Source organism: Serinus canaria, chromosome 1 (assembly GCF_022539315.1).
Source record: "Serinus canaria isolate serCan28SL12 chromosome 1, serCan2020, whole genome shotgun sequence".
Lineage (NCBI taxonomy): Eukaryota > Metazoa > Chordata > Aves > Passeriformes > Fringillidae > Serinus > Serinus canaria.
The window spans coordinates 85260909-85286150 of record NC_066313.1 but is presented as its reverse complement, the minus strand read 5'-3'; the positions used below and the strand labels follow the sequence as shown (position 1 = coordinate 85286150).

At 41.0% G+C, this 25242-nt stretch overlaps 1 protein-coding gene across 1 annotated transcript; it reads right to left on the bottom strand.

The window, feature by feature from the left end:
• Positions 1-688: 688 nt before the first annotated feature.
• On the bottom strand, positions 689-13787 carry IL18RAP (interleukin 18 receptor accessory protein). Its single transcript, XM_018908922.3, has 10 exons — positions 13664-13787; positions 12320-12587; positions 12018-12192; positions 10629-10803; positions 8842-8910; positions 8563-8683; positions 6684-6838; positions 5678-5815; positions 1921-2091; positions 689-1292 (listed from the first exon to the last, which is right to left on the bottom strand). Exons 1-10 carry the CDS (start codon positions 13785-13787, stop codon positions 922-924), a joined length of 1767 nt encoding a protein of 588 aa, XP_018764467.1. The 3' UTR covers positions 689-921.
• Between the last annotated feature and the right edge of the window lie 11455 nt (positions 13788-25242).

Sequence of the window (25242 nt, the reverse complement as noted above, 5' to 3'; positions counted from 1 at the left end):
ATATTCAATTAGCATTATAAAACGAGGATTTGTTGCCTTGAAGGCCAAATGAAGTAAGCAGAACCACAGAGAAGAGGCCATACCACTCAGATTGCTTAGTACTGACCATTGCATTTCACTCAGCTACAGACAGACACACAGACTGCAAGATGGTTTGAGAATAAGTGGTATCAGCTCTGGACAGTTGGCAGCCAGAGAACTGCAAGGGAAAGATTTAGAGACCCTGAAAGTCTACTAGTTGTGATAATCAGGTCTTTGATTTACACCTGCAACACATCCATAGTGCCTACAGGTTGAGTCACCAGCCCCAGAGAGGATCAGCAATGATCAGGTTCAGTGTCCCCGAGTGTGAACTGTTTTAGAACTGGTTGAATTCTTCCCCTCTTTGAAGGAATGATGGAGAAGCCTGGGATAAGCCTACACAGTGCTCCTTCTTTTCTGGATCCCTTTGGCATACCCAAAGGGATATGCTACAGCTGTAGCAGTCTCTCATGGTATTTCCTGACGTTCCCACTGGAGGAGGTAACTCACCTGAGGAATTTGGGTATGTCCCACTGGATTACATCTAAAAAATTAAACTGCAAGCTTCCTCTGGAGTTCCCTTTTTAAAATCTTTTTCTAGAAAACAAGTGTTCAATTATTCCAGAAAGAAATGCAGTGCAAAGAACATTGTATGTCTCAAAATAAGAGCAAAATGGTATAATAAAAATGGTAATAAAATATTAATTTATGAAAGATAGCTCACATTTACAGTTGTGTGCAGTGGCACAGTTTTGCTGTGCCCTGTCACACATCAGTCCTCTGACTGTTTCAGAGAAGCTCTTGCTGGCTGCAGTGACAGCTGACAGACCATACAGAAGAGGTCTTTGACAATCATGTTACCATTCCTGAGCCTGATGTCATCTCACTGTGAAATTTCTCCTATCTATACAGTCTGAATAACCTTTGGGAGAAGCCCTTGAGGCTGAAATTTTCCAGCCTCTTAGCAGTTTTCATTGGCATGTGGTAATGCATGTATTTCCAGAACTTCTTGTGGGGAGCAGCAGAAATGGAAGACTTCCAGGTAACGATTGGTAAAATCCGAAGTGCTTTCTTCACTACTGGAGGCAAAGTCTCTGGCTCCTGGAAATCCTGGAACTTTATTAATACCAGTTTGATCCCTCTATCTTCCAATGCACAGTTCACTGCTGCCTGCAGTTCGAAGATGCTTGGTCCACTGACATAGGCTGGGCTCAAAACAATTATTACCCGTCTGCTGTGTTTAATTGCTGTTACAACTTCATCTGTGTAGGCTGGAGAGGAAATGGTGAGAGTTACTGCATTCTGCAAAGGAGCTTTTATCTTATCACTTACTTTTTTCACAGCTAAAACCCAGAAATAAGGAAAGGCAAGAAGAGGAATGCTGAGTAATCATACAACACCTAGAAATGGGTTTGCTGTCAGGGGGTACCATGGCTGTTCTTATACAAGTGAAGAACACAACTTTCTGCTCAGGACACAAAGGGCACAGCTGAGACCTCAGCACATTTCAGCAAGGTCTCAAGGGATGCTTGGACTTGTCTTCATCTCTCCCACAGGGCTTTCTGATTACTGAGGAAGCACTGGCTGTAGTTGCTCAGAAAGTAACTACTATTTGAAGTCTTCTTTCCAGGGAAAGGAGTCTGCTCGCAAAGAAATTCTTGCACAAGAAGCTTTGTCTCAGCCTAGTAGTTCACAGTGACCTCACCCCAAAGTATGTGTGCATCAGGCTCAGGGACCAGACACAAAGATCAAAACGTTATGAGATCTGAACATAAATTCCACTACCTAATTATACAATTTGTTGCTCTGGTGTCTGCATAAAGGTGTTTTGTTTTTTTTTTAAAGTGAAACACAACTTTATAAAAACTGAAGATTTTCTATCATGCCCAGGGAACTTACCTCCTCCTGGAAGAATATCTCTTTCAAGAATACATAACTTATATCCATATTTATTTTCTAGCATATCTGGAAGAAGCTCCAGGGCAAATTTTTCCTCGCTAATTAAAGCAGAGTCACTTTCAGAAGAGTTTAGTTTTGCATAGGATACAAAGGCATCAAATTCTTTGCCATCTAAAAGAAATGAATAAATAAATAATAAATAATGACTACATACATTAACAAGTATGGCTGAAGCCTTCAGCTTCTTTCCTAATGCCCAGTTTCCATTTATATCTGTTTAAGTAGGCACAACACAAACCTGAAATTATGATGTGCTCATAGATTACAGCTATCCAGTAACCAAAGACAACCTTGCTGTCTCACTGTCTTGCAAATTTTGCAGACATATGCTACCAAAGCAAACAAGCAAGCTGGAGATGTTTAGTGCATGGTAGTTTCAAGATTTGGTCCTTTCCAGACAAAAGCCATGTGGTAGGGAATGATTCCCAATCTTTTCTCTCATTTGCCCAAATGCTGATTAAAATAACTTGTCAATGGCCAATCTTATTTTAAAATATAATAAAGCTTAAAGGAACAATGTTCTTGAATATTAGTTGCTTGCAAAAGCTATGCTGTTTTCATACACTGTTATGTTTGTAAGCATGGAGACTTGTGTTTCTCTGTTAAGGAGCAAAGGCTAAGTCTGATCAAAATATCAGCTCAGACACCAAGTACTGACCAGTTATTGAACTGAAGTCTCCTTAAAAGAACGTTTGTACAGTGCAGATGAAACATAGGTAAAGAATTTTTCTTAGCTTTGATCACCCTGGTAACAAGGTCCTGAGTTAGGTGCATTCTTAACTACAAGGCAAAAGTAAATTATATCTGCTGAATAAACTTTGAACTACACTTGAGGGAGAAGGAACGTAAAATAAAATAGTTTCTGGTGAAAGCAAAAGGCACAGTGGACCCAGTCCAGTTTCCCAGTTTCTCGAGGCATTTTCTTAAGTTATCCTAAGACTGCCAGGTATGACAGGGGAAGTACTGGAGACTCAAGCACTTTGGAATGGCAGGACATGGTCAGGCAGCCCAAATACCATCAGGCACCTATGTTCAATTAGCTGGATGTATCACATGTATCACATACAATGAACAGGAACCAGAAAGAAATTCCCCTGTGTAGAGCAGGGTGCTGCTGCAGGGTGAGATGAGATGCTCTCTGGATTCCACCACATTGACTGCACCTTCACCTTCACTGCTTGGGAACTGAGACACCCACATCCAGCACAGAGACCTGAGTGCTGAGTGTCATCACCCACATGCCTTGGTGTTGACCTCCTGTTTTCCATTCCTAGATGTTAGATCAGGACCACAGACACAGGGTAGAGTCACCAGGTTCCTACAGGGTCTAGAAGAGCCCATTTGTAAAGCAAATTGAGAAAACTAACATGGATGAGCTGGGGCTGAGCACTTAAATTCAGAACCAGCACACAGCAGAAGCTATGTCATCAAAAGAAAACAGAGGTGTGCAGACTCGGTCTGGAGGCCAAGAATGTTATCAGACAACACATGTTGCATCTCTGCTCCTCCCCTCTGCTCCTGGACACACTTTCAATCACATCCTTCTACTGGTGATAATTCTTGTGATAAGCTCTTGTGATAATTGGGGAAGATGATTCACTTTGCTGGCTACACACTCTCTTTTATTGAGTTATTTTTCTGCCAAGCTGAGTCAATTTAGGCCCACAAGAGTGGATCATCAGGAGTAGAAACACAGGACTAATGTGGGAATTAAAGGTGGGCCAGAGGTTCACTAGATTTGTTTAGCTGAACTTCAATTCATTTATACCCTAAACTGAAGCTCCCTTGAAAACAGATTTTAAATAACAATAAATTGCACTACAAGCCAGGTATTCCTCATTTCACCCACAGAGGTCACTACAATCTTATTAGACCACAGCCACTAATAAACACACGCCTTTATAACATTACTATTACAATAGCAAGTTAAAAATAAATACCAAATAAGCCCCATTATGCCATATTTTCACATAATTGCACAGGAAAATTACAAGCTGAGGAACTTAGGGTGCTGTATTTAAGATGCTGAAAGTGTAGGAAATGAAGAATACCTGACTTCAGCAAAGGGATGGCATATGTTCTATAAATGCTAGTATCAAATCTCCTGCATTATTTCTTTCTGCACGTGGAAGAAGGCAGGAATTTTGAGATATATCTGAATTGGCTAAGGAGGCCAATTAACCCCTGAGGAGTTGTAGTTCCTCCCTCCACAAGGTCCTGTACAACCTATATTGGCTCTGCTTTGAGCAGGTGCCCAGGGTACCTTCCAATCTTGAAGGATTCTTCAATTGTCTGATTCTGTGCTGAGAAAGACATGAGAGAAGAAATTATAGAAAGGAAGAAACAGCAAAATCAAGTCATAACTGCTGCTTTGCTGCTTTATGAACAAGTCCTTTCAGACCTCAGGTGACTTGATGTGCATCCATGAAGTGAGAAGGACACAGTCCTGCAGGTGAGAACACAGTTTCCCTGGGCAGAAAACTCTCTGGGTATGCACGGTTGGTCTGCACACCCCCTGTACCCCCATGCTGCACAGGGAGCTGTGTGCACGAGGTACCTGAGAGGCAGGGGACAGGCAGGGGACAGGGGCTGTCACGGTGGAACCCAAAGGTGCCTTCAACTTCAGTACACAGGCCTTGGCAGCTCTGTGTCTGTCCTGCTGACATGCAGGGTGTGCTCTAAAGGGACTTTCCACAGGTCCTTAAATCACTTTGTTACCAGATAGGGGGGAAATTTTGAGTGGTTTCCCAAATTGCTTTGGCCAAATGCTTTAGTGCCTGTAAAAATGTTTTCCAGAAGGGGAGGTAATTTTCCAATTGTGCATGCACTTAGAGGTATCTAGATACAGTTGTTTCACACTCACATATAAGATATAAATATAAACACAAAAACAGGCTCAGACACCCCTATCTCAAACTGCATCCAGAGGCAAGAATTTTTAGAAAAAATTTCTCAGGCACAAATGATCAGAATTCTTTCAACACATTTAAGAAAATCATACCTTGAGTTCTTTGTAGTAGTCATAGTGATTCCTAACATACATTTTTACTCTGTCTACTATTTCAGGGACCTGTTTTAGCTGAGGTGGTGGGGCCATGCTACTACAGAGACTGAAAAAATCAAAAGCTAAACACTCAGGTCCAAATTTCAAGTAGTTTCCAAAGATTTTAGAAAGGAAATAGGAATACTTCCCAAATATTCATTTGTCAACTGGTGCCCTTCATCATCTTATTTATCTCTTTTGCTTATTCTTCTGAGAAACTTTTTGGCTTCAAGTTAAAGATACAATAGACCCTGGAGTCCTTCACCTTGTTATGCAAGGTCATTTCATTCTTGTACAAAGGGGTTGTTTTAATTTTTCCAGAGAATGATTGTGAAATGTTGGAGATGCAAAGTTATTCCCTGCATATGGACTACCAAAATTCAGCTTCCTGCTCTTATCTTCTATGGGTAAATTAGGGTAAAAGTCTAACTGACATTTCTGTTGGTGTCAGATATTTCTTTCACACTATATGACTTTTTTGTTCCATCTGCATTCACTGAGCATCATGCAAGGTTTAGTAGAATTTTTATTGGCTCAAAGAGAACAGAGTCTTTAAAAGAGCTTAATTAAATGAGTAATTCATATCAGATTATCCCATATGGCAAAAGGCAGTAGAAAAACTGGAGCAAATTCAAATTAGACAAGGTTTCTTACCTTCTGTACTTTTGTTGTGGACCAGATAACTTCGATACATCAGCACTATTTCAATCCAGTGCTGGTAAATAAAGGCAGTGCACACAACAAATGCAAATAGAGTAGAAAAGGCACTGCATAGTACATATAAGAACAACACTGCAGGAAGAAAAGACCATGTCATAACTTGAGTTTCCAAAATAATATTGACACTTAGATAAAAAATCAGTCCAGAAATGGGGACAAACAATCTTACAAAATCTTTTTTCTTATCCCTCTGGCAAAATTTAGGGAAGTCAAGATTTCATGTAGCCACAAACCTTCTCATAGAATTTCAGTCTCCCATCAGTGTCCTTTATTGCATGGCATCTCTTTGGTGATATGAAAGGCCAATCTATGACAGAGTGCTCAGAGAAAATAGTCTCTGGTACACTCAGCAATGCTGTAAATAGCCATCACCTGAGATGGAAAAGCTACATCAGAACAGACACAGCTGCACACAGTGCCCTTCTGGCAGCTTCCTGTTGCATCCAGTGATGAACCTCCGCTGTGAACTATGGTTTAACACTTTAATTTCCACACTGATTCAGGTTTGGTGCTTGAAAGTCTGCCACAATCATATCAGTTATGGTAACTTCTCAGAAACATGCACACTAGTGACTGGGAAAATAAAGAGAAATATCCTATGGAAACCAGGGAATACTGCTGCTTTCAGCAGCCTCTCTGCTTCAGTTTAGTAGATTGCCTATTAATGCTCAGAGATTGCAATCTCTTCTCCCTTCCAGTTACTCTCCAACTTCCACTTGGCTCACCTGCCTGCAGTAATTCCCCAGATAGCCCTGCTCTTCTGAGTAAGCCTCAAAATACTTGGCTTTCAAGACATCTGACAAATCAGGCTTTTCCCACTCAGGTTCAAGAAACTTCTGCTGCTGGCTAAAAGCCAGTGTCAACGGGGAATTAATTAGCAGCAGTAGAGTAAATCAAAATGTGTCTTCAGGAGTAAATAGTCACCAGCTGATAGCTTTACCTCTCTTCTTTCTTTTCAGCTGGATCACAGCAGTGGCATTCCCCACTGAATTCTCAGCAAAGCATGTGAAGTTGCTTCTGAGGTCTTTTTCAGTAACTTCTTTCAAAGTTGCAACGTGAAGAAGTGTGTGCCCCTTCAAACGTTTTGGATAGATGCTAGAGAGGAAAAAAAATATGCATTTGCATGATACCTTTGCTGTTCATTCAGACAACTTCCCAATGTCTCACACACAAAAACAGAAGAGCTTGCAACTTGTTCATCTTGAACTTTTAATAGTAATCCAATATTCTGGTTTGGAATTGCTTTATACATGGTAAGAAAATACTAACTAACATCATAAGAAAATACTTTGATAAGCCTGAAGACTGAAAGGTTTATCCTTAATTCATCTACTCAGCAAAATGTTTACCACTTGCCTAGTTTTCAATACATTGTTACCTTTACTTCTATAAGATTACTTGTGATTTTCTAAGATGTAAGATATTCACCTGGCAGAAACGCAGAGAAATGAGACTTCAAAAAGGAACCCCAAGAGAGAACTAGCTGGGCAAAAGACTGAGCAGCTCAGCCTCTTTCATAGGGGTAAAAAGCCCAAGGCACACAGAATAAGACAGAAATAAGGGACAGAAGTATAGGAAATGACAAGGTAACTGAGGAATCCCTTCAGGGCTGAGTGAAGGATATGGGAAACTGATCTGCATCTGCAATCACTCCAGAATACCCAGGGTTTCTGAGTTTCAGCATTCCCCTTTGAAAGCCACAAGTATAAGCATCTCTGGGTCATCCCAAAGGTCATCTCACCTCGTGCCACTGAAAATGACAGTGTCCCATGGCTCTACCTCTCTACCTCTGCTACCTCAAGATATGTAGGAGTGAGCATAGGCAAGGATTTAGCCAAAGTCTGTTGGGGGCATTTCATTTGTTTATGTTTTAAAAAATAAACAGAAACTCTACCCATGAAAACAGCTAAGAACTTGCTAACAAGAATACTCCAAATCTAAACATTCTCAAGTAAGGAAATTGCAATTTCCAGTCTGCCTCATGACTGTGTGATATATCATAATTCTTTTTTTTCCCCCATATGACTCCTATTATGAACTTGGTTTTAGCAGTGACAGCAGGGCTTTTGCTTCCCCCAGTGTACAGAAAGTTTACCCATAAAGTTGACTCAGGGCTGTGTGGTGAAAGACAGAGTTGCCTGCGTTGCCTCTACTCTGCTGCTTGCCCAAGTGAATGAAAACAGGAAGGAAAGGGAAGAGTAATCACTATAGGGGCTGTCCCTAGGTCACAGGAAACCTTTCCCCTACATGTTTCTTCTCTGCAGGGTCTGGTTAATTCTCACCAGGGAGGAGTCCCAAAATTCAGCATCCTGAAATTAAATGTGCTGCAAGCCCTCAGCCTTCTGTAACACCCCTTTGAGACAAACAAACTCCCTTCAAAGTCCACAGTACTGTTTGGCTGATCTCATTCATTCTCCACTCAGAGGCAGCTTCCAAAGGCAGATTGTGTGAGCTGCTAGCTAGGCACAACAGAGACTTTGCTTTCAAGAACACTTGAGAACAAGATCACTTCAAAACAACTGATGCAGGGACAGGCAACCACGAGCCCTTCATGTTGAAGCTGTCTGTGAGCTAAAGTTTTAAGAAGAGCTAAGATTATGCAGAGTTTGAGTTCTTGATTTTATGGCCTCAATATGTGCTTCTGTATGTAAAGGTCACATGCCTGTCACTTGCTTGTGGCATTACTAAGTGAAAGAAAAGAGCCTTCTAAAGTTTTTTCAATAAAATGTATTCAGTAAAGCTGTTATAGAAGGACTTTTAGAGCTGCTTGTGGTGGTAGTGACCAGAATATTGGAAGGGATGGGGGAGGAGGTTCTCACATTGTTTCCTGATTCAATTCCTCATTTACATTCTCTTCGTTGTTCCGTTTCCATGTTACCCTCATTGGAGAAACTGCTTCAAACCCAAACTGTACACGACATTCCAATTCAAGTGGCTTGCCTGGAACAAATGAGCACAGAAAAAACATGCCTGCAGAATATTATTCTCTTAAATAGCCTAGAAAGCAAAGCTGGTTTGTTTTATCAAGATCTGTCATTATTTATCAATAACTCATTTAAATATTTTCATTTGGTTCTAGAGGAGGAATTGAAACTTACCAACTTCTACTTCGAGGATCACAACACCATTGGGATACAAAAGGTTTGGTGGATGAATAGTGTTTTTCGCTGCAATTAACAAAATATCATTAAGTATAAAGTTATTGTCAGTGCAGAAAACCAAAGAAAATAACTTAAAATTCAAATTTTCAAGATTTAGGTGGAATTTAGACACCAAAGTCCAAGTGGAGGACAACAAAACTTGTGTAACTACTCAAACACCTGCTATCTCATTTACTCTGAGGCATTGTCCTCTTACATCAGCTGAAGAGCTTAGCAACTAGTCTGCACTTTAAGTTATTTAGGATTAAAAAATTAGGAACCCCCCTTGCAAAATCCCCTGAAGGGTGCAATCCTCACACCAGTTCTCTGTCAAACCCTTTTTCATGCCCAGTAAGCACAAAGAGAGCCCATGCACATCCCATTCACAAGCACAGATACCAAAATATACCAAATTGTACCAAAACAGCCATGTTTTTCAGAACTCAGGCTGCCAAAGGGCACAGATAATGACAGCCAGAGGTTGTACACTAAAACCCACAGCTCTGATATTCTAGGAAAGTCCCATACTGCAGGAAATGGTGCCACATAACACCTTTTTGTTCTGGGTTGGTTTTTTGGTTTTTTTAACCAGGTCACAGCAGAGAAATAAAGCACAGAATCACAGAACAAGCTGAGCTGGAAGGGACACACAGGATGAGTTCAGCACCCAGCCCTGCACAGAACCCTCCCCAGGAATCACACCCTGTGCCTGAGAGTGTTGCTCAAACACTCCTTGAACTCTGTCAGGCTTGGTGCTTTGAGTACTTCCCTGGGGAGCCAGTGCCCAACCAGCCTCTGGATGAAAAACCTTTTCCTAATACCCAACCTAAACCTCTCCTGGCACAGCTTCAGGCCATTCCCTCGGGTCCTGGCGCTGGTCACCACTGAGAAGAGATCAGTGCCTGCCCCTGCTCTTCCCCTCACACGGAAGACTTCCACTGCAGGAGGTTCTCCCCTCAGTCTGCAAAGTTCTAGGGTAGGATGCATGGGGTGCCTTTTAGGTGTTTTTCTGACTGCTGTAGAAAGTGAGGGAAAAGAACAGAGAAGGACGCTGAATGTGTCAGCTCAAATACAGTCAGATCAGAATAAAAGCAGAGCTAGCCCAAGCCTGTCTGGAGAATTATGAGGGTATAAAGCCAGAAGGAAGAGAGAAAGAGCAAGAGGTATTTTAAGCCACCACACAGAGATCTCAGAGATTGGTAAGACATGGTTTCCTGTCCGGGTGGGATGGATACATTTTTCCCTTGAACTCTTAGAGACAAATTCTTAAAATACCTGGTGAAAAAAGGATCACCTATTTCAGAAAAGTACTATCCTCATTAGACCATGAAATGTCAAAGGAGTGTTTCTTCACTAGACCACAGAACCAGGTTGCCTCACTTGACACATTTCTTTTGCTCCCTAGATCCTGTTCTCCCTCTCACAGAGTAGTCTACCTTCCACCAGGATGCTGAGGAATAGTCCTGTGCTGTTTTCATACAGAAACAGCTGTACTGCATCCATGCAGTTCAGGATATAGAATAGATTTATACTTTCCTACAGGACCTACTGCTATTACTATTGCATGTTCTAGTTGGTGTCCCAAGGTATCCTCAGAATACCTGGGAGAGGATTTGAATGATCCTGTAGCTAATGCAATCTATGGGTTTTTCAGAACAAGAGCTTGAATAAAAAACAGAAATAAACATAATAAAGAAAACATACTTTACTTCAGGCATTTTATTCTGGGTTTTTATACTACTCACCAATGACTTCTACTGTTGCTGCTGTTCTCACTGTCCACTTGGTAATGTTGTCAGACAGAGTGTAATCACACACATATATTCCAGCATCTTTGTCATAGGTTGGATTCAGGTAGATTTCATTCTGCTTAAGCTTTAGGCTTGGTCTGCTTTTCCTGTATTTTATCTGGTGACCATCCTAATGAAAATAATATCTATGAATTAAAGTTGGTTTTTTCCTTGCTGCTGTTGCTGTTACTAAATTATGTTTTAATATATTTGGACAGGATTTTCATGGCAGAAGGGCTAAACCAAGGTCTTTCCACTGAACCACAAAATGGGTTTTAGGAGTCTGAGGACATTTATCCATACTAAAAAATATGTGAATAACCTTGATTTTTAAAAATATATTTAAAATTTATGGTTGATGCAAAAATATGAAATCATGAAGCTGATCTAAATTAAACTCCTATTACTAAAGAGTGGCAAAAATGATCACTTTTTTGATTGACTAGGCATTTTTTGTTTTATAAAGAAATAATTTTGAAAGCATTTTCAAGTTATTTTATGAGAAGTAAACCATGAGTTTGGATGGTTGAGCACACTGTCACTACTTTTAGAAGCATGAAAATCATCTATTTTTGAAAAGCACAACTGTTTTTCAGCATATTATATTCATATTCCATCAAAACCAGCAAGAATTTTCCTTAAATCAAGTTCCTGAAAAAATCCAGTAACACAAATGTGAAGATGTTCCTCAACTTCAGTGGGCTTCAGATCAAGATGTAGGTAACGATAAACATAATTTAAATTTTTAAAGCAAAGGCAGAATAGCTTTGCCTAGATCATAATTCTACTTGATAGAATAAAATAATGTAAATAATACCTGGCAGGAAAATGCACAATTTCAAATTTTAGTCATTTTCCTATCCCCATATTACCATCCTTACAAATACTGAATCAGTAGTGGTTCTGTAGAATTGTGTTTCATTTAAAACAGGAGTCTTGGAAAGAAAATTTGCAGCATTATTCTTAAAATAATTTTGTGTCTAACAAAGCCAGTTTTTCTTTGTTATATTGGGTATTTTCAAAATTTGAAATGTCAAAACAAAACTTAAAATGTTGTATTTCAATCATATCAGTGTTGTAAGAAAACTATTTTAATTCTTAATTACTTCAATTTCTTAGCTGAAGAGCAAGGATTTCTTGGCTTCTTTGCCAATATAATAATATTTTGGGTGTGGCAAATTTCTTCAAAACTCTTCCTTAAATACGTGATATATATCAGTTCAAGATTCTACTTTTGGGTTGAATTTCTTTGGCATTGCCTGCCAAAGAAGAGTTCAAGAACTATGGCACATGACATTAGCTAGACCTGAAGCTCCACCTCCTCTCAGCGAGACTGACTCTTACCTTGTACCATTTCACATCTGGCTTTTTAGTGTGGCTGTAACATTTTGTCCCAGGACAGGTTATTGAATTCCCACTGCCAGCAAGCAGATATAGAATATTTGTGTCATAACCTGCACATTTGGCTGCCTTCTTTGTTTGAACATCCAAAACAATTTTGAGACATGGGATTTTTCCCCTGAGTGATGAAAAAAAAAAAAAAAGGAAAACATTTAATACAGAAACCAAAGCAAAACAATAATTCCCCCATAGAAATAGAAACCTTTTACTCTTTTACTCCATTACTTTTTTGCTCCATTCCTTACCATATCCTACAGATGTACACTCCAGAAGCACTGTCCCTTATTGGTTTAAACCAAAGTGCATCCCCTTGGAAAGTCAGATTTGAGCTTTCCTTGATAGCCTTCAGTGTCTCTCTATCTTTCTGGTGCCAGAACCATTTCACCTTATGTTGATTTAGAAGTGAGTTGTTATAAATGTTGGTAGCATCTCCATCTGGTAAAGCACATTGTAGAACAAACTCCTCACCATTAATTGCACGATACCATATTTGAGGTTCAACATGGGAACATCCTGAAAAGCAGGACAGTAAGATATCAGTACCATCTGAAAAAATGCAAAGTCATGGTGAAAAAATTAAAAATAAAAATTAGGAACAAAAATAGAACCTTACCTTTCTTGTGTTGAATATTTCTTTATGTGATCAGAACATGGACTAATAAAAAATAGGTTTTCTTAAATATGTAATTTGCTGATGTTCTTGAAAATTTATTTAGAGGCTTCCAAAGTTTATTAGGCCTTTTTTCAAAAGCTTAATGTGAAGAGTTTTTGTGATGTGTAGACTTTTGCGTGCGTGCTAGCCTGTTAAACCTCAGCTTTGTAGAAAAGCAGAGGCAGCTCTTCTCAGTCTTGCCACATTAATGGAGAAGGGACTGACATAAGCCTGAGGAAGCAGAACCTGCCCACCACATGCCCTATTTAAGGTAAGACTGACAAACATAACTGTCTCAGTGATATTTATAAATATTTATCCTCCTATGTTTCAGTAACTGTCTCTAAAATCACACAATTTTTTTTAATTCTGAAAGGTTTGGTCAGCCATCCTAATGCCCACCCTGCCAGTCAGGCTGTTGTGTCCTTTGAAAGTATGGCAGGATGTCACCCCAGCAGAAGGGAGGTCATGAAATCTGTTCCTCAGCTGTCCACCTGGGAAACTCTTTATAGCTTCATTTTCTCTCTGTGCACTAAACTGGGTCAAGCTCCTCTAGGTATATTGTGTGTGTGGAAGGCTTTGATAAATCTCTCTCTTTCTGCTTTTGTCTTCCTTCTCCCCATTCCCTGCCTCACTAGACCAGACCCTGGAAACCTAAGTCATGGATACAATTCATTTGTTTCACTTAGGTCTCAGAGACTCTGCTTTACATTTATCCTTTTCATTGGGGAACTGATTTTTGAGTCAAATTTAGGGTAGCTTGTATTACCAATACTTCAGAAAGGCTATTCTCTTCAATTGCAGAGAGGCTATTTGTCCGACACAAGCATGTATATGTGCAGCAAAAACTCACAAAAACAAGGAAAAATTAAGATCTCCTTTTCTAAGTTTTCAGAAAGCACCACAAACACCAAACATCACTGGAGCAGATTCTTACCTGGCAAGTTAATATCTCTAACTTCTACCCCACTGACAAATAGTGTTGGTATCCAGCACAAAGTGAGCATTATTTTCTTTATCAATTTTGGCTGATATTTAGAGGCATTTTCTTTAAGAATCATCTTGCTTTCTGTAAAAGAGGAAAACAGGGGTTTTCTTGTAAATAAGAGTCCAATAAAATAGATAATAGCATATTTCATTTTGCACCTCTGTAAAACTTTACAAACATTATTTCCTGCATATTGTGTTTTTTAAAAAGGAGGTTTGCAGCACTTTTCCTGCTCGCACTATTTCACAGAAATACAGGATGGATAACAATGCAGAACTCCATCTCTGGAGTGGAAATGCTGATCCTTCCTCCTTTGTTAGGAGCATGTTCTCTAAGATGAGAGGTAAGATAGCAAACATCATCAGCTAACGATGCCTAACAGCAACAGAATGAGACAGGCAGGAATGGCACCAAAAAATCCATGGAGTGCTGTTGTACCTTGAAGGTCAACAGGCCCATGTTGGATTCCTTTGGGATTAAACCAAATCTGAAGATGTGCTGCAGCTGCAAACAGCACTGAGCCCAGGTGACTGGAGACCCATGCAGAAGTAAAGCCCTCAAAGCATGTCCTGTGTGGGCACGTGTCTTTGGTTCTCTCTTTCACCCAAGAGATGTGCTCCTAGTGGGCTTTGTTACCAGCCAAAATGGGCATACTTAGGATGTCTACTAGGGCCAGCAGAGCAACCTAAAACCCTTTCTCCTCCTCCGTGGTGTACCTGGGTGTGCAGAACCAGTCCTCACTTTTGCACTACAGGGCTGTGCTGCACTGCACAGCTGTGGCAGAGCCCTGCTGAGAAGGGTGACATCCACACCAGCAAAAGGGACCAGCTCTGTGGGCTGCCCTCTGGGACTGGGAACACTCAGGGGATTTAGAGTGGGTCCACAAAACACTCAGATGCATCCAGGCCCCTATATGACAGTACCCTGTACAAGGTGAAACCCCAAACCATATTGTTATGTTTTCCCTCTTCTACTAAGAAGTGTGATCTGCATCCCATAGCCTTCTCAGCCACACTGAATATGCCCAGTGTGCATACTCCACAGCCATGGCTTAACCTGGGTATTTAGTAAGGACATACCCAACCCCTGTGACTGACATGTCTGCAGCATCTGCTCCAGGAGTAAGGGGCAGTGCCTGGTTCAGGAGCTAAGTACTTGCTGCTGTTCAATTTGCACAGCTGTGCTTTGTGCAACAGAGTCCTCAAGGGTTTTTTTTCCTTTCCTTTGTCCACAGAGTGATTCTGCATTTGCAATGCTGTCAGAGAGGCACTGAGTTAGCCCAAGGGAAAAGCAAGAGGATGGGGAAAGGCTAGTCCCTTGTCTGTTGGCACCTCATGCAAATCAGACACTACTCATACTGGTTAGCATCAGCAGAGCCTCCAGTGCCCACTGAGATAGAGAGAGCTGATGAGAACTCCCACACTGCACTTTTCCAGGCAGCTGTTTTGTGTAGAGGGGAGAACTTTTACTCACCAGTCTCTTCAGAATGTGTCTATTTCTTGCAAGTGAATGGAATGATCTATTTTTTATGCTCAGAGGCCACAGGAAGTAAGTTAACTCATTTGTCTGACCTCATCCTGGTGGTTTGTCACAGGTTGGCTGCTAACTGTCATCACCCCACATATTTTTTAATATCATCCTGAAACTCCAAGTCTCTATGTATGTCTCAAAAAAGTGAGTTTGCTACCAGCACTGGGAAAAAGCTTATCCAACTTTTATCCAACTTTTTTATCCGCTGCAAGAAGATCAATGGATCCTGACTCTTGAATCTGGGTTTATGACACCTGTGAAGGTCTTGCTCAGGGCATTCATTGAGGCTGCATCTCTAGCCATGTTAATTCGGTATAAAACCAAGAGTGGTGTTTTGAGTTATGTCATCCAACAGCCCACGTGGCAAAGGCATGCTGGTGCCAGAAGCAATCAGGACCCAAGGGCCTTTGTGTGGTTCAGTGCTGTAGTCCCTTGGGCAGGTGAGCAGGTGTTGCTGTTGTCAAAAGCAGAGGAGCAAGCACTGATCTCCTCATTCTCATGACCAGTGACATGACTCGAGGAGACAGCATGAAGCTGTGTCAGGGGAAGTTCAGGTTGGATACCAGAAAATTGTTCTTTACCCAGATGGTGGTTGGGCACTGGAATAGGTTCCCCAGGGAATCAGTCAGAGCACTAAACCTGACAGAGTTCAAGAAGTGTTCAGACAAAACTCTCAGGCACGTGGTGGGATTCTTGGGGTGTCCTGTGTAGGGCCAGGAGTTGGACTCGATGATCCTGATGGGTCCCTTGCAACTCAGCTTATTCTATGATTTTATCATCTACTTCTCTGTTCTCTGCACTCCACTTGACCCCGGGCAAATGGTCCAGTCTCTCTCCTGTGACAGTTCTGTTCCTTCCTGACGACTCCTTAAGCCACCTGTGACTCTGTTAAGCCACCAGAAGCTATTTGAAGAGTGTCTGAACTGGCACAGGATAAGCAGTGGAAGTGTTTACTTCCCAGGTTCCCATTTGTGTGTAACTGGGGACATACAGGCCACATGTAGTGAAAGTACATGAAGTGACTGTTCACAAAGCACTGAATAATGCCATTGATGTACAATTTCTTTGTCCTGCAATTTGCTGCCATACTAATGATACCTTCCTTAAGCTCCAAAAGGTCACCACAAATGGGAAAGAAGTGCCAAAGGGAAGGCTGACTAATGAATGTTGGAGTTTTGGTTAGCAATCTTTTCAATAGCCATGGGAAAATACACCACTGCCATTTTGGGAATTTTTCAGTTTTGGTTTTGGGGTTTTTTTTTTGCTAACTGATAGCATTTTTATTAGACAATCATGTAATCTTTGCATTTTTTTAGTGTTTAAAAAGTATGGTAGGACGTGAAATTAATAATTGTCGTCTTGCAAGTGTGCTTGACAGGAAGAGGGAAATTCTCAGCAGAAGCAGACAGCAATCACCATTCAGGTGCATTAGCACTTCAGGTGAACTCAGATAATTTGGTGACTGGGTTTACTCAAGGACTCATTTCTCTTTATCAGTATCTACCAGAGAAAGAAAGGCCTCTACTCCAGGCAACTTGTTATCAAAAGTCTCTCCACCTTCTCCTGCCATGTACACATCCATATTATCAAATCCTTTGTCTAGGGATTTAGGGTGCCGCTTAATTGGAAAGTATTGCATGTGCAAAGGAAATTAGTGCTATCTTCACATCATTTCTTGTGCTAAAAAATACAAGTGAAAAATAGGAATTGCATTATATTGCCTATGTTTCAACTCCTAAAGGACTGTTTGAAGAAAAGAGTAAATTTCTATTTCATAGAGTTTTCAGAGTATCACAGAATGAGCTGAGTTGGAAGTGATCTATTAGGATCATCAAGTCCAACTCCCAGGCCTTTTTGAACTCTGTCAGGCTTGGTGCTGTGACCACTTCCCTGGGAAGCCCATTTCAGTGCCCAGCCACCCTCTGGGTGAAAAACCTTATTTAAGATACAGTCCAAACTTCCCCTGACACAACCTCAGGCCATTCCCCCGGGCCTGTCACCATGGTGAAGAGACCAGTTGTACACTGTGATGAGGTCTCCTTTCAACCTCTTCTTCTTCAGCTTTTTACATAAAATATAAGCCAAAAAATCAAAATCAGTTTTTTGAGTGTTGTGCCAAGTTTCATGATATCTCTGAAGTCTAGTAAAGAGTGGCATACCACAATCCTCCCATCATACTATTCTGATTCTGATGAAAATCACTTCACCATCAAAGCTATCAATTCCTGTGTCTTGTATTCAATTTATATCAATGGAAGGGCAAGCATAATCTGATTCTAGGACTAAGATTAGTAATAGCCACATAGGAGGTGAAGAAAGCTTTACCTTGTCTACAAAATGGAAAAAGATATTTATTGAAGCTACTTACTTAGACACTACTGTTAGCCTGACCAAGCAGTTAAAGCAACTTTACTTTAAAATGAGCATTCAAAGGCAATAAAATGAACTCACCTTCAAGAAGACAGGGTAGGGAGGACTAAAATCTAAAGCTAAGACATATAATTAAAAAAAAAATTATCTCAAGATCTTACTTGCACATCCTACCCAACATGAAAAGAATTGTGGTTAGTTCTAGCTGTGCACTGTGTTGAGTCTGTTTCCTTTACAGGAATTTCCTCTACCTCACAGTCATCATCCCTTCCTTTCTCAGTTTAGTTGCATTATGTTGAGAATTTCTGGGTCACTTTCTTGTAAAAAAGAACAGGGGAAACACCTCCTAGTAAGACATCAAAGCCTTTTGGATTCTAAAATCTTCTATTTGCATTGCGAGCAAAATTGTGTTGGACTTTTTTAGTTTCCTTCATTTAAGAAGGGTAATGTTTCTTTTTTTTTTCTTTTTCCATATGCTGCTTTTAGACAGCTCACAAAAATCTGTAATACCTGAGATCTACAAGATTATTCCAATATACAATAATATTCACAGCAAGAATCGAGTTCTCCTTACCATTAATGTCCCCAGCTACCTTCCCCACCCACTGCAAGTGGGAGCTATTACCTCCCATCTGTGTCCTCCTAGTTCAGCCTCACTAATTAGCCAAACACAGCCTTGGCAGAGAGGGAAGAGAAGCCCTGATGAATCTGAGCCAACTGTGACTTGCCCCCCCTGGACCTGCTGGGAAGGCAGGGCACTTCAGCATTCATAGTCCCACACAGTCCTGCTCCTCTTTCAGGCTTCCTGCTTGGATGTAAAACTCATAAAAGACCAACTGCACAGTGACCCAAACTACACAAAAGCATGTGAGAGCACTTTGCCATCAATGCAGATCCCAATGATCCCTATTCCAATAGAGGATGTGTAAATGTTTGTCCATCAGTTTGCAACAGACTTATTTCAAGAACAGTAGGACTTGTTTCTCTTTTCTTGTGAAGTTCTCTATCTTTACTGCACATTGAGTCAATCACTCTATTTCCACAAGAAGGTTAGAAAGGCTCTTTGTCTCAAAGTGGGGGATTTCAATGTTGCCTCTGTTTATGCACACATTCCTTTATGCAATGACCAGTATTAATGCTTGATCCTGTTGGATTCTGAGCATTTTTAGCTCTCTGCTTATTCCAGACCTAAGCCCACTGATGATCAACCTTGGTGATTGTCTCCTAAACTATAGTCAATGTTTTGAGCATTGAAAAATAGATGTTTGATTTCTAAATTTAAAAAGGCTCCAATTTATCTCTAGAAAAGAACTAAACTTTTGAAGGTGTCCTGTCTGACGGAAAAAAAGCACTTTGTTCCTTCTTCACTTAAAGGAATTACAGAGTGCAACACAGCTGAAGTCAAAGCCCTTCTTCTTTCAAACTCAGATTACCAGAAAACAAATGGTTCTTTCACAAAGATGCATCTTAAAGACATAAAATATACTCCATTCACTTTAAGTATAAATTGTCATAGTGTCCAAGTAATGAGGCTTACCACAAAAAAAATTAAACATAACAGTCCAACTATTATATCAGAAATACATTTTAGAAATGCAACAGAAGCACCAGTCACATAGAGTTTTGAAAGCCCCAGTTCCAGAAGTCTGAGTGGTATGTCATACTGGTTACCACACTGGATGAAAATCTTACATATAGTACCAAATATTTGTCTAAGCCTCTTCTCCAATTCACCCTTTTGGCTTCTGTAAAAATAATAAAGACACTAAAAGTCAGATTCCACTTGCACTTCCAAGGTTCATATTTATCTTTGACTGCAAGGCAAAGTGCATAAAGAAGAGGGTAAAGGACCACTCCAGAATATCCAGAATATCCTCCCTGCTTCTTCTCTCTCCCCACCTTCTCCTCCCTTTTACTCACTTACCCTCCCACTCTGCTAAAATTTAGCATATTTTATGCTATATCTCCAGAAAATCTTACCTCTCCACCCCTGTGGAAAGTCAAGTTTGGGGGTTTTATCTTACCTTGTCTATCTCACTTCTGCTCAAGTGGGGAAAACCTACCATCTCAGTGTGTGTGCAGTGTAGTCTTATAGTGCTGAAAAGATTAGGGGTTTTTTTACTGTTCTGGAACTATTCTGGCTTGGCACATTACACATCACCTCCTCCTCTGCCCAGCTATGGTTAACATCTAGTGGGTAAGAAATTTTCCACTCCAATAATCTTCTACAATGAGTCAGTGGTGCTGGTTCTGCTGTTGCACGAGGTGTCTGGACAATGTTCAAACACAAACCTCTGTCCATTTTGTACCAGTTTATGCACCTTGTGAAATAATACACAGCCACAGGTGGTTTCTGGAACTTGTGGGTGATTGTGAAATAAAGGAAGGTGGTGTGACTTGCCATCAGTTTGCTGCACTACAGTGAATTCTGCCTTGGGCATCAGGGACTAATGTCTAGAGCCACAGAGGTACTATGAATATACAATAACTGAATAGCCACATGCCAAAAGAAGAAGAGCAAAGCAAATTCTCACCATGCAAGCCTTTCAAAAGTTTTAACTCTCATAATTCTTTGCAGTTAATTAGAAAAATTGTCCAGCACCTCAAATTCCATGACAATTCCTTCTTGCCTTCCGTGATAGCCCAACCTGCTTACTGCAAGCCAAGAAACATAAACCTGACAGAGATGACCACTGCTGAATTTTTAGTTTTCTTTCAGAAACTTACTGTACTCCAGCTTAAAAGTAGTCAGAGTAGTTTCTCCCTTACTCTCACAGGAGACCTTACTCTTATAATGGCTTTAATGCCTATCATATATTTATTCAAGGACACATCCTTGTATTCATATTATTCCTTAGCTTGAACAGCTATTCTTTCTATTGCTTTTCTTTTCCTGAATGCATTTGGTAACAATGCTCCTATTCCTTTCCCTGGTCATTTTACCAACCTAGGCAATTAAACTCTTCTAGGATCCCTTTTCATGGCTCCCCTGCTGACCCTCAATGGCTCTGCTTCACAGGTCTCAAGGTCTTGTTTCACTGGAAGTAATTCACTGGTATGTGTTTTTCCTCCACAATGCTGGAAGCTGGAGACAGTCCTGACATTGTCACAAGTTTTCATTTCCAGTGTATGATTCCTTCCTTGAAGATGAAGTTTTGTTGCTAGTCCATAAAGGCAGTATCTTAAAATATTCTTAATGTACAGCTTATCAACCCAATATACACAAATAGAGATGTTGCTGTCACAGCTGAGAGCTAAATATTTACTTTCAAGTCTCCTGAAAGAGGAGGTCTCGTAATGAAGTCCTCAAGAGATCTTTTTGCTAGTGATATTCAGATAATTCCTAGTATGTACTGCCTGCTCTTCAAGGCTAGACAGTTACTTCTGAATTTGCCCAGCTGTTTCTAAGAAGTCAGATTTGTATAGCACTACAAGTAGCTTTGGAACCTCTTATGGAACTGCATTACTTCACCACAGTCAAAATCCCTAAAATTTTCCTGCAATGAATAGAAAACAATTTTATAAGCTTATAGTAGAATGAGGTCTCCAGCACACCACTGAAATTGGCTTAATCATGGCAGTGGTTGAAAGCAATACAGCAATAACCCATAAATCTATTTTATTTTCTTTGAGAAATACCTTAAAGCATCAATGTGCTGAACTCTATTATTTTTGCATTTGATAGGTTACAAGCAAAAAATATATTACACTGGACTGTCTTTCTGAATTACACACGATTTCTCAACCATAGAGGCCAGATGGGAGATCAAACAATAGGAGACAAAACTCTGTAATGACTTTTTTATATATTTAGCTGACAAAACAAACAAACAAAAAATGCTATTGTGGCCTAATTGCAGCTGCTTTCGCTGAAATTCAAAAAATTTGGATTGCTCAACTACAGGAAGCCATAAGTTGTGGATACTGCAGAAATCTTGGTAACTGCTGCTTCACCCAGACACCCAACCTAATTCTAGTTCAGAAAATTGTTTCCCAAAAAATGCAATCACATTTGCTTTTTCAAAATATTGAATGCTTTTTAAGTACATCACAAGCATCTCATCAGGAAAGGCAAAAAACATTCTTAAAGCCTGCAAGCCAGTTTCAAACATTCTTAAAGTCTGGAAGCCAGACCATAGTTGTCTCTAAAAAGAAAGTGACTTCTTTTTACTTTATCTGAGAAATCAAGATAGAAAAGGACAACTTCAATATATAACCACATTCTAGAGTAACCTTCCAGGTCGGAAACACACATCTATCTTCATAACTGCTAATCTCTATTTTCTATCCATTTTTAATTATCTGAGGAATCAATCTATGGCATTCTTGATGTGAAACAAAATTCTGGACCATTTTGCATAAATCAACATGGGGTATTATGTACTCCTTTAAGGTCTGAGATGTCCAGTGAACACTCACTTCACCCTGCACACACAGGAATTGTGTTCCCAGAACCTGTTGTAGAATCTTTATTGGTGCTCTCCTTTTTTGTGATTGCTGACTGCAATCACTGTGTTTACCTTCAAGTTCAGTAAACACACTGGTAACAACTTGTTTCTGCAGGCATCATCAGTTGCTTTCCAACAGAACCAGCAAATCTTAAGGTTGCCCCTGTCCAGCCCTTCTGCAAACCTCCTGCTTTCATTACAACCTGGAGAGTGGATTTGTCCTTATGCTTGCATTTGGAGTGACACAGCTGCTTAGGAGGGGGAATTTATTCCTGTTTCACAAGTTCTATGTCTCCAATGTCTCTAAAGAATGCAGATGGTCATGAAGGAACAGAAGCACTTGTAGTAGGAAAAACACCCTTGAACTGCCAAACCTTTTGCAGTAATGGCCCTTATACAGTACTGCCCTACAGCAATGATACACAGTAGTCCTAATTCTTCCTACATTTATGTTACAATTATCAACAGACAAGAAGAATTCTTTGATTCTGCTTTGCTTCCAGCCTGTGTTGTGTCTGGTAGAAAGCAGTCAACCAGCAACACAAAGAAAAAGCAGACACAGACCATGTTCTCACAGCCAGTTACTATGTTATAGTACATGGAAAGAAAGACAAGAAATTCCAAGACTGGTGGCTTGCAACAGCTGTCTCCTTACTGATCCAATCTGTCTTCTCCTCAGGGAAATTACATATTTCAAAAGCTCTTTTGGATTTGGCTTTGTTTTAATCTTCCTAAATGACAAAGGAGACATTCATTGTTTGTGGTCTAACCATGCTTGCTTTTCTTGCATCTTTTCTTCATGCCCTAAGCTTGATTTTTGACCCTTGCTTGTGATGGTGCATCTCTCCCCCCAGCCCCTCAGGTCACACTGTGAGCTGATGTCATGGTTTAAGCCTGGCACAATACCAGTGCCCCCATGAGAACACCTACTTCCCTGGCACCTACTGTGAGATATGATCAGAGACAGAGCAAAGCAGGCTCCAACTTAAGGTTAAAAAGAAAAAAAAAGCATTTATTAACCTACAACTACAAAGGAAGACACACAAAACACAATAGAACATAAGATGAAAACCTTCCAAAATTCTTCCTCCTCCCCCCACCAAATTTCCAATTTCATTGCCACCCTTCAGACAGTCGATTCTCAGTCTCTTGAGGAGAGAGAAGTCCCTCTTGCGCCACACGCCTTCCATGTCCAGTGCTCTCACCACTGCACATGGATCAGAGCTGCTTCTGGGGTTTTTCATTTTAAGGATACTTTGACCAGTTCCAAAGGGAGCACAGTCCTTCTCCTTTTGGGACACCTGTCCCCCCCAAATTTCACCCCCTGGGGCCGAGGGGTCTCTTGAACAGAGATCGTCTTCTTCTTCTCTCTTCTTCGAGACGGAGGGCACCACCACCACCCTCCTCACCCGTCGTCTCTGTTCACTCCTCCACATCACTGCACTCTCTTGGCACTGAGCCATCGCCTCCCCCTAGAACGCAGTCTCTGTGGCACAGAAACACCCGTGGTTCTGCTGTGGCTACACAAGAAAAGTCCAGCCCAAAGCCACTTCATCATCTCCTCCCACCTAGAATTTTCCTCAACATCTTCTCAATCTCAACATCTTCTCAATCTCATCAACTTCAGGAGGACTCAGCTTTTGCAAGGTTCTCATCTTCCTCAAAGGGGTTAAAAGTCCCGAGCTCTCTCTCTCTGCCGGTTTACTTCGTCAACTCCCACGCCTGTCTGCCCTGCTGGGCACCCCCCCCTTCTCCTTCACGCCGGGCCACTATCACAGCCGCCACAGGCACCGGCTCTGTCTCTCTCTCCCTCGCAGGGGGGGGTGGGGGAATGGAGGATGGCTGCCCGAAGCCCTTGCAATGTTCTCCTCCACCCTTGGGCCCAGGCCTGTCCTACCTCTCTCTCTGGCCACATGGCTCCCCTCCCCCCCTGCCCAGCCAAAGGAGCTGGGCAGGGGGGTCTACTCACTCTCCAGCGGGACTCCAAGAGGAAGTTCCCTTGGGAGATCACAGCTTTTAACCCCTGTGTTCTCAGAGGCGTATCCTGCCCTCAGTGGACAAACCAGGTGCCAATATTAAATCTGAACACTGATTGGATTGCCCACACCATCACAAAAAACTTCATTTCCTTTCAAACCACGACAGCTGAGAAATGTGAACATTTCTCAATAGGCTTTGGCCTTGAACTGCACCAGGACTGAGCTCTCTTGAGAAAAGTTTCCAACCCAAATTGTGGCTAGGCTGGGATATTGCTATGACTAAAGCTCACTCTCTTGCAGCCCTATAAACAGCAGTCCTAAGCAGGACCTTTGAGCTCTCCAGGACCACAGTGGGCTGCAGCCAGCACCCTCCCTCTCAGAGGCACTGAACTCCAGCTTTGCCCCACTTGCAGGATCACCAGACAATGACAGATCCTGGGCTGACACCCCCACTGCTCGAGGCTCAACCCTTTGCCCATTGAGAAGATCCAAAATTGTCTGATGGGAGCACTTCATTGAATTTGAGGGGCATTTTTCACAGGGATACCTGATATATATTTCTCCAGGTCTGCGTGCATGTGAGTGTGAATATTTTATAGCAAATGTACTGTGAGTGTTGCTCTCCTAAAAGACTTAAGTTTGTAAGCTAGGCTTGTAAATGAGTTACTGCTTTGCTGCAGTAAATTCTATATAAATCTTTTGTTAAATTGTTTAATTTAAGCTATTAATTAAGTGCTGTTAAATGCTGTTGAACCTTTAGGCCTAAACTGTCAAGACTGGCTCAGTTTAGCTGTGGCTCTGAGCCTTGTACCTAAATGGGAGCTCCTTCCTAATTCCTTTTTATCCCTACCATTTCCTACCCTAGCTTTTTTCTTCCCCCCACTCCCCCTCCAGCCTCCTCATAGAAAATTTTTGGGTTGATTTTGGGGTTAGATTGATAGATTTTAGGTTTTATTCTGATTTTTTCTGTGTGCTTTAGCTATCCAGTAAGTAGTAGAGTGAACCTTGCCAATGAATTTTTCCTCTCTTTCACTTTTATATTAAATCTGCTTTTGCCAATACATTTGTCAGTGATTCTATCAGCAACCTTAAAAAACTCATTCATGATATTACTTGTCTAGCTGCAGCAAAAATGGAAGCCACAGATATGGAGAAGGAGAAATTTAGTTTTATTAAGTGCAAAAGTGAACAAAAGCCACAG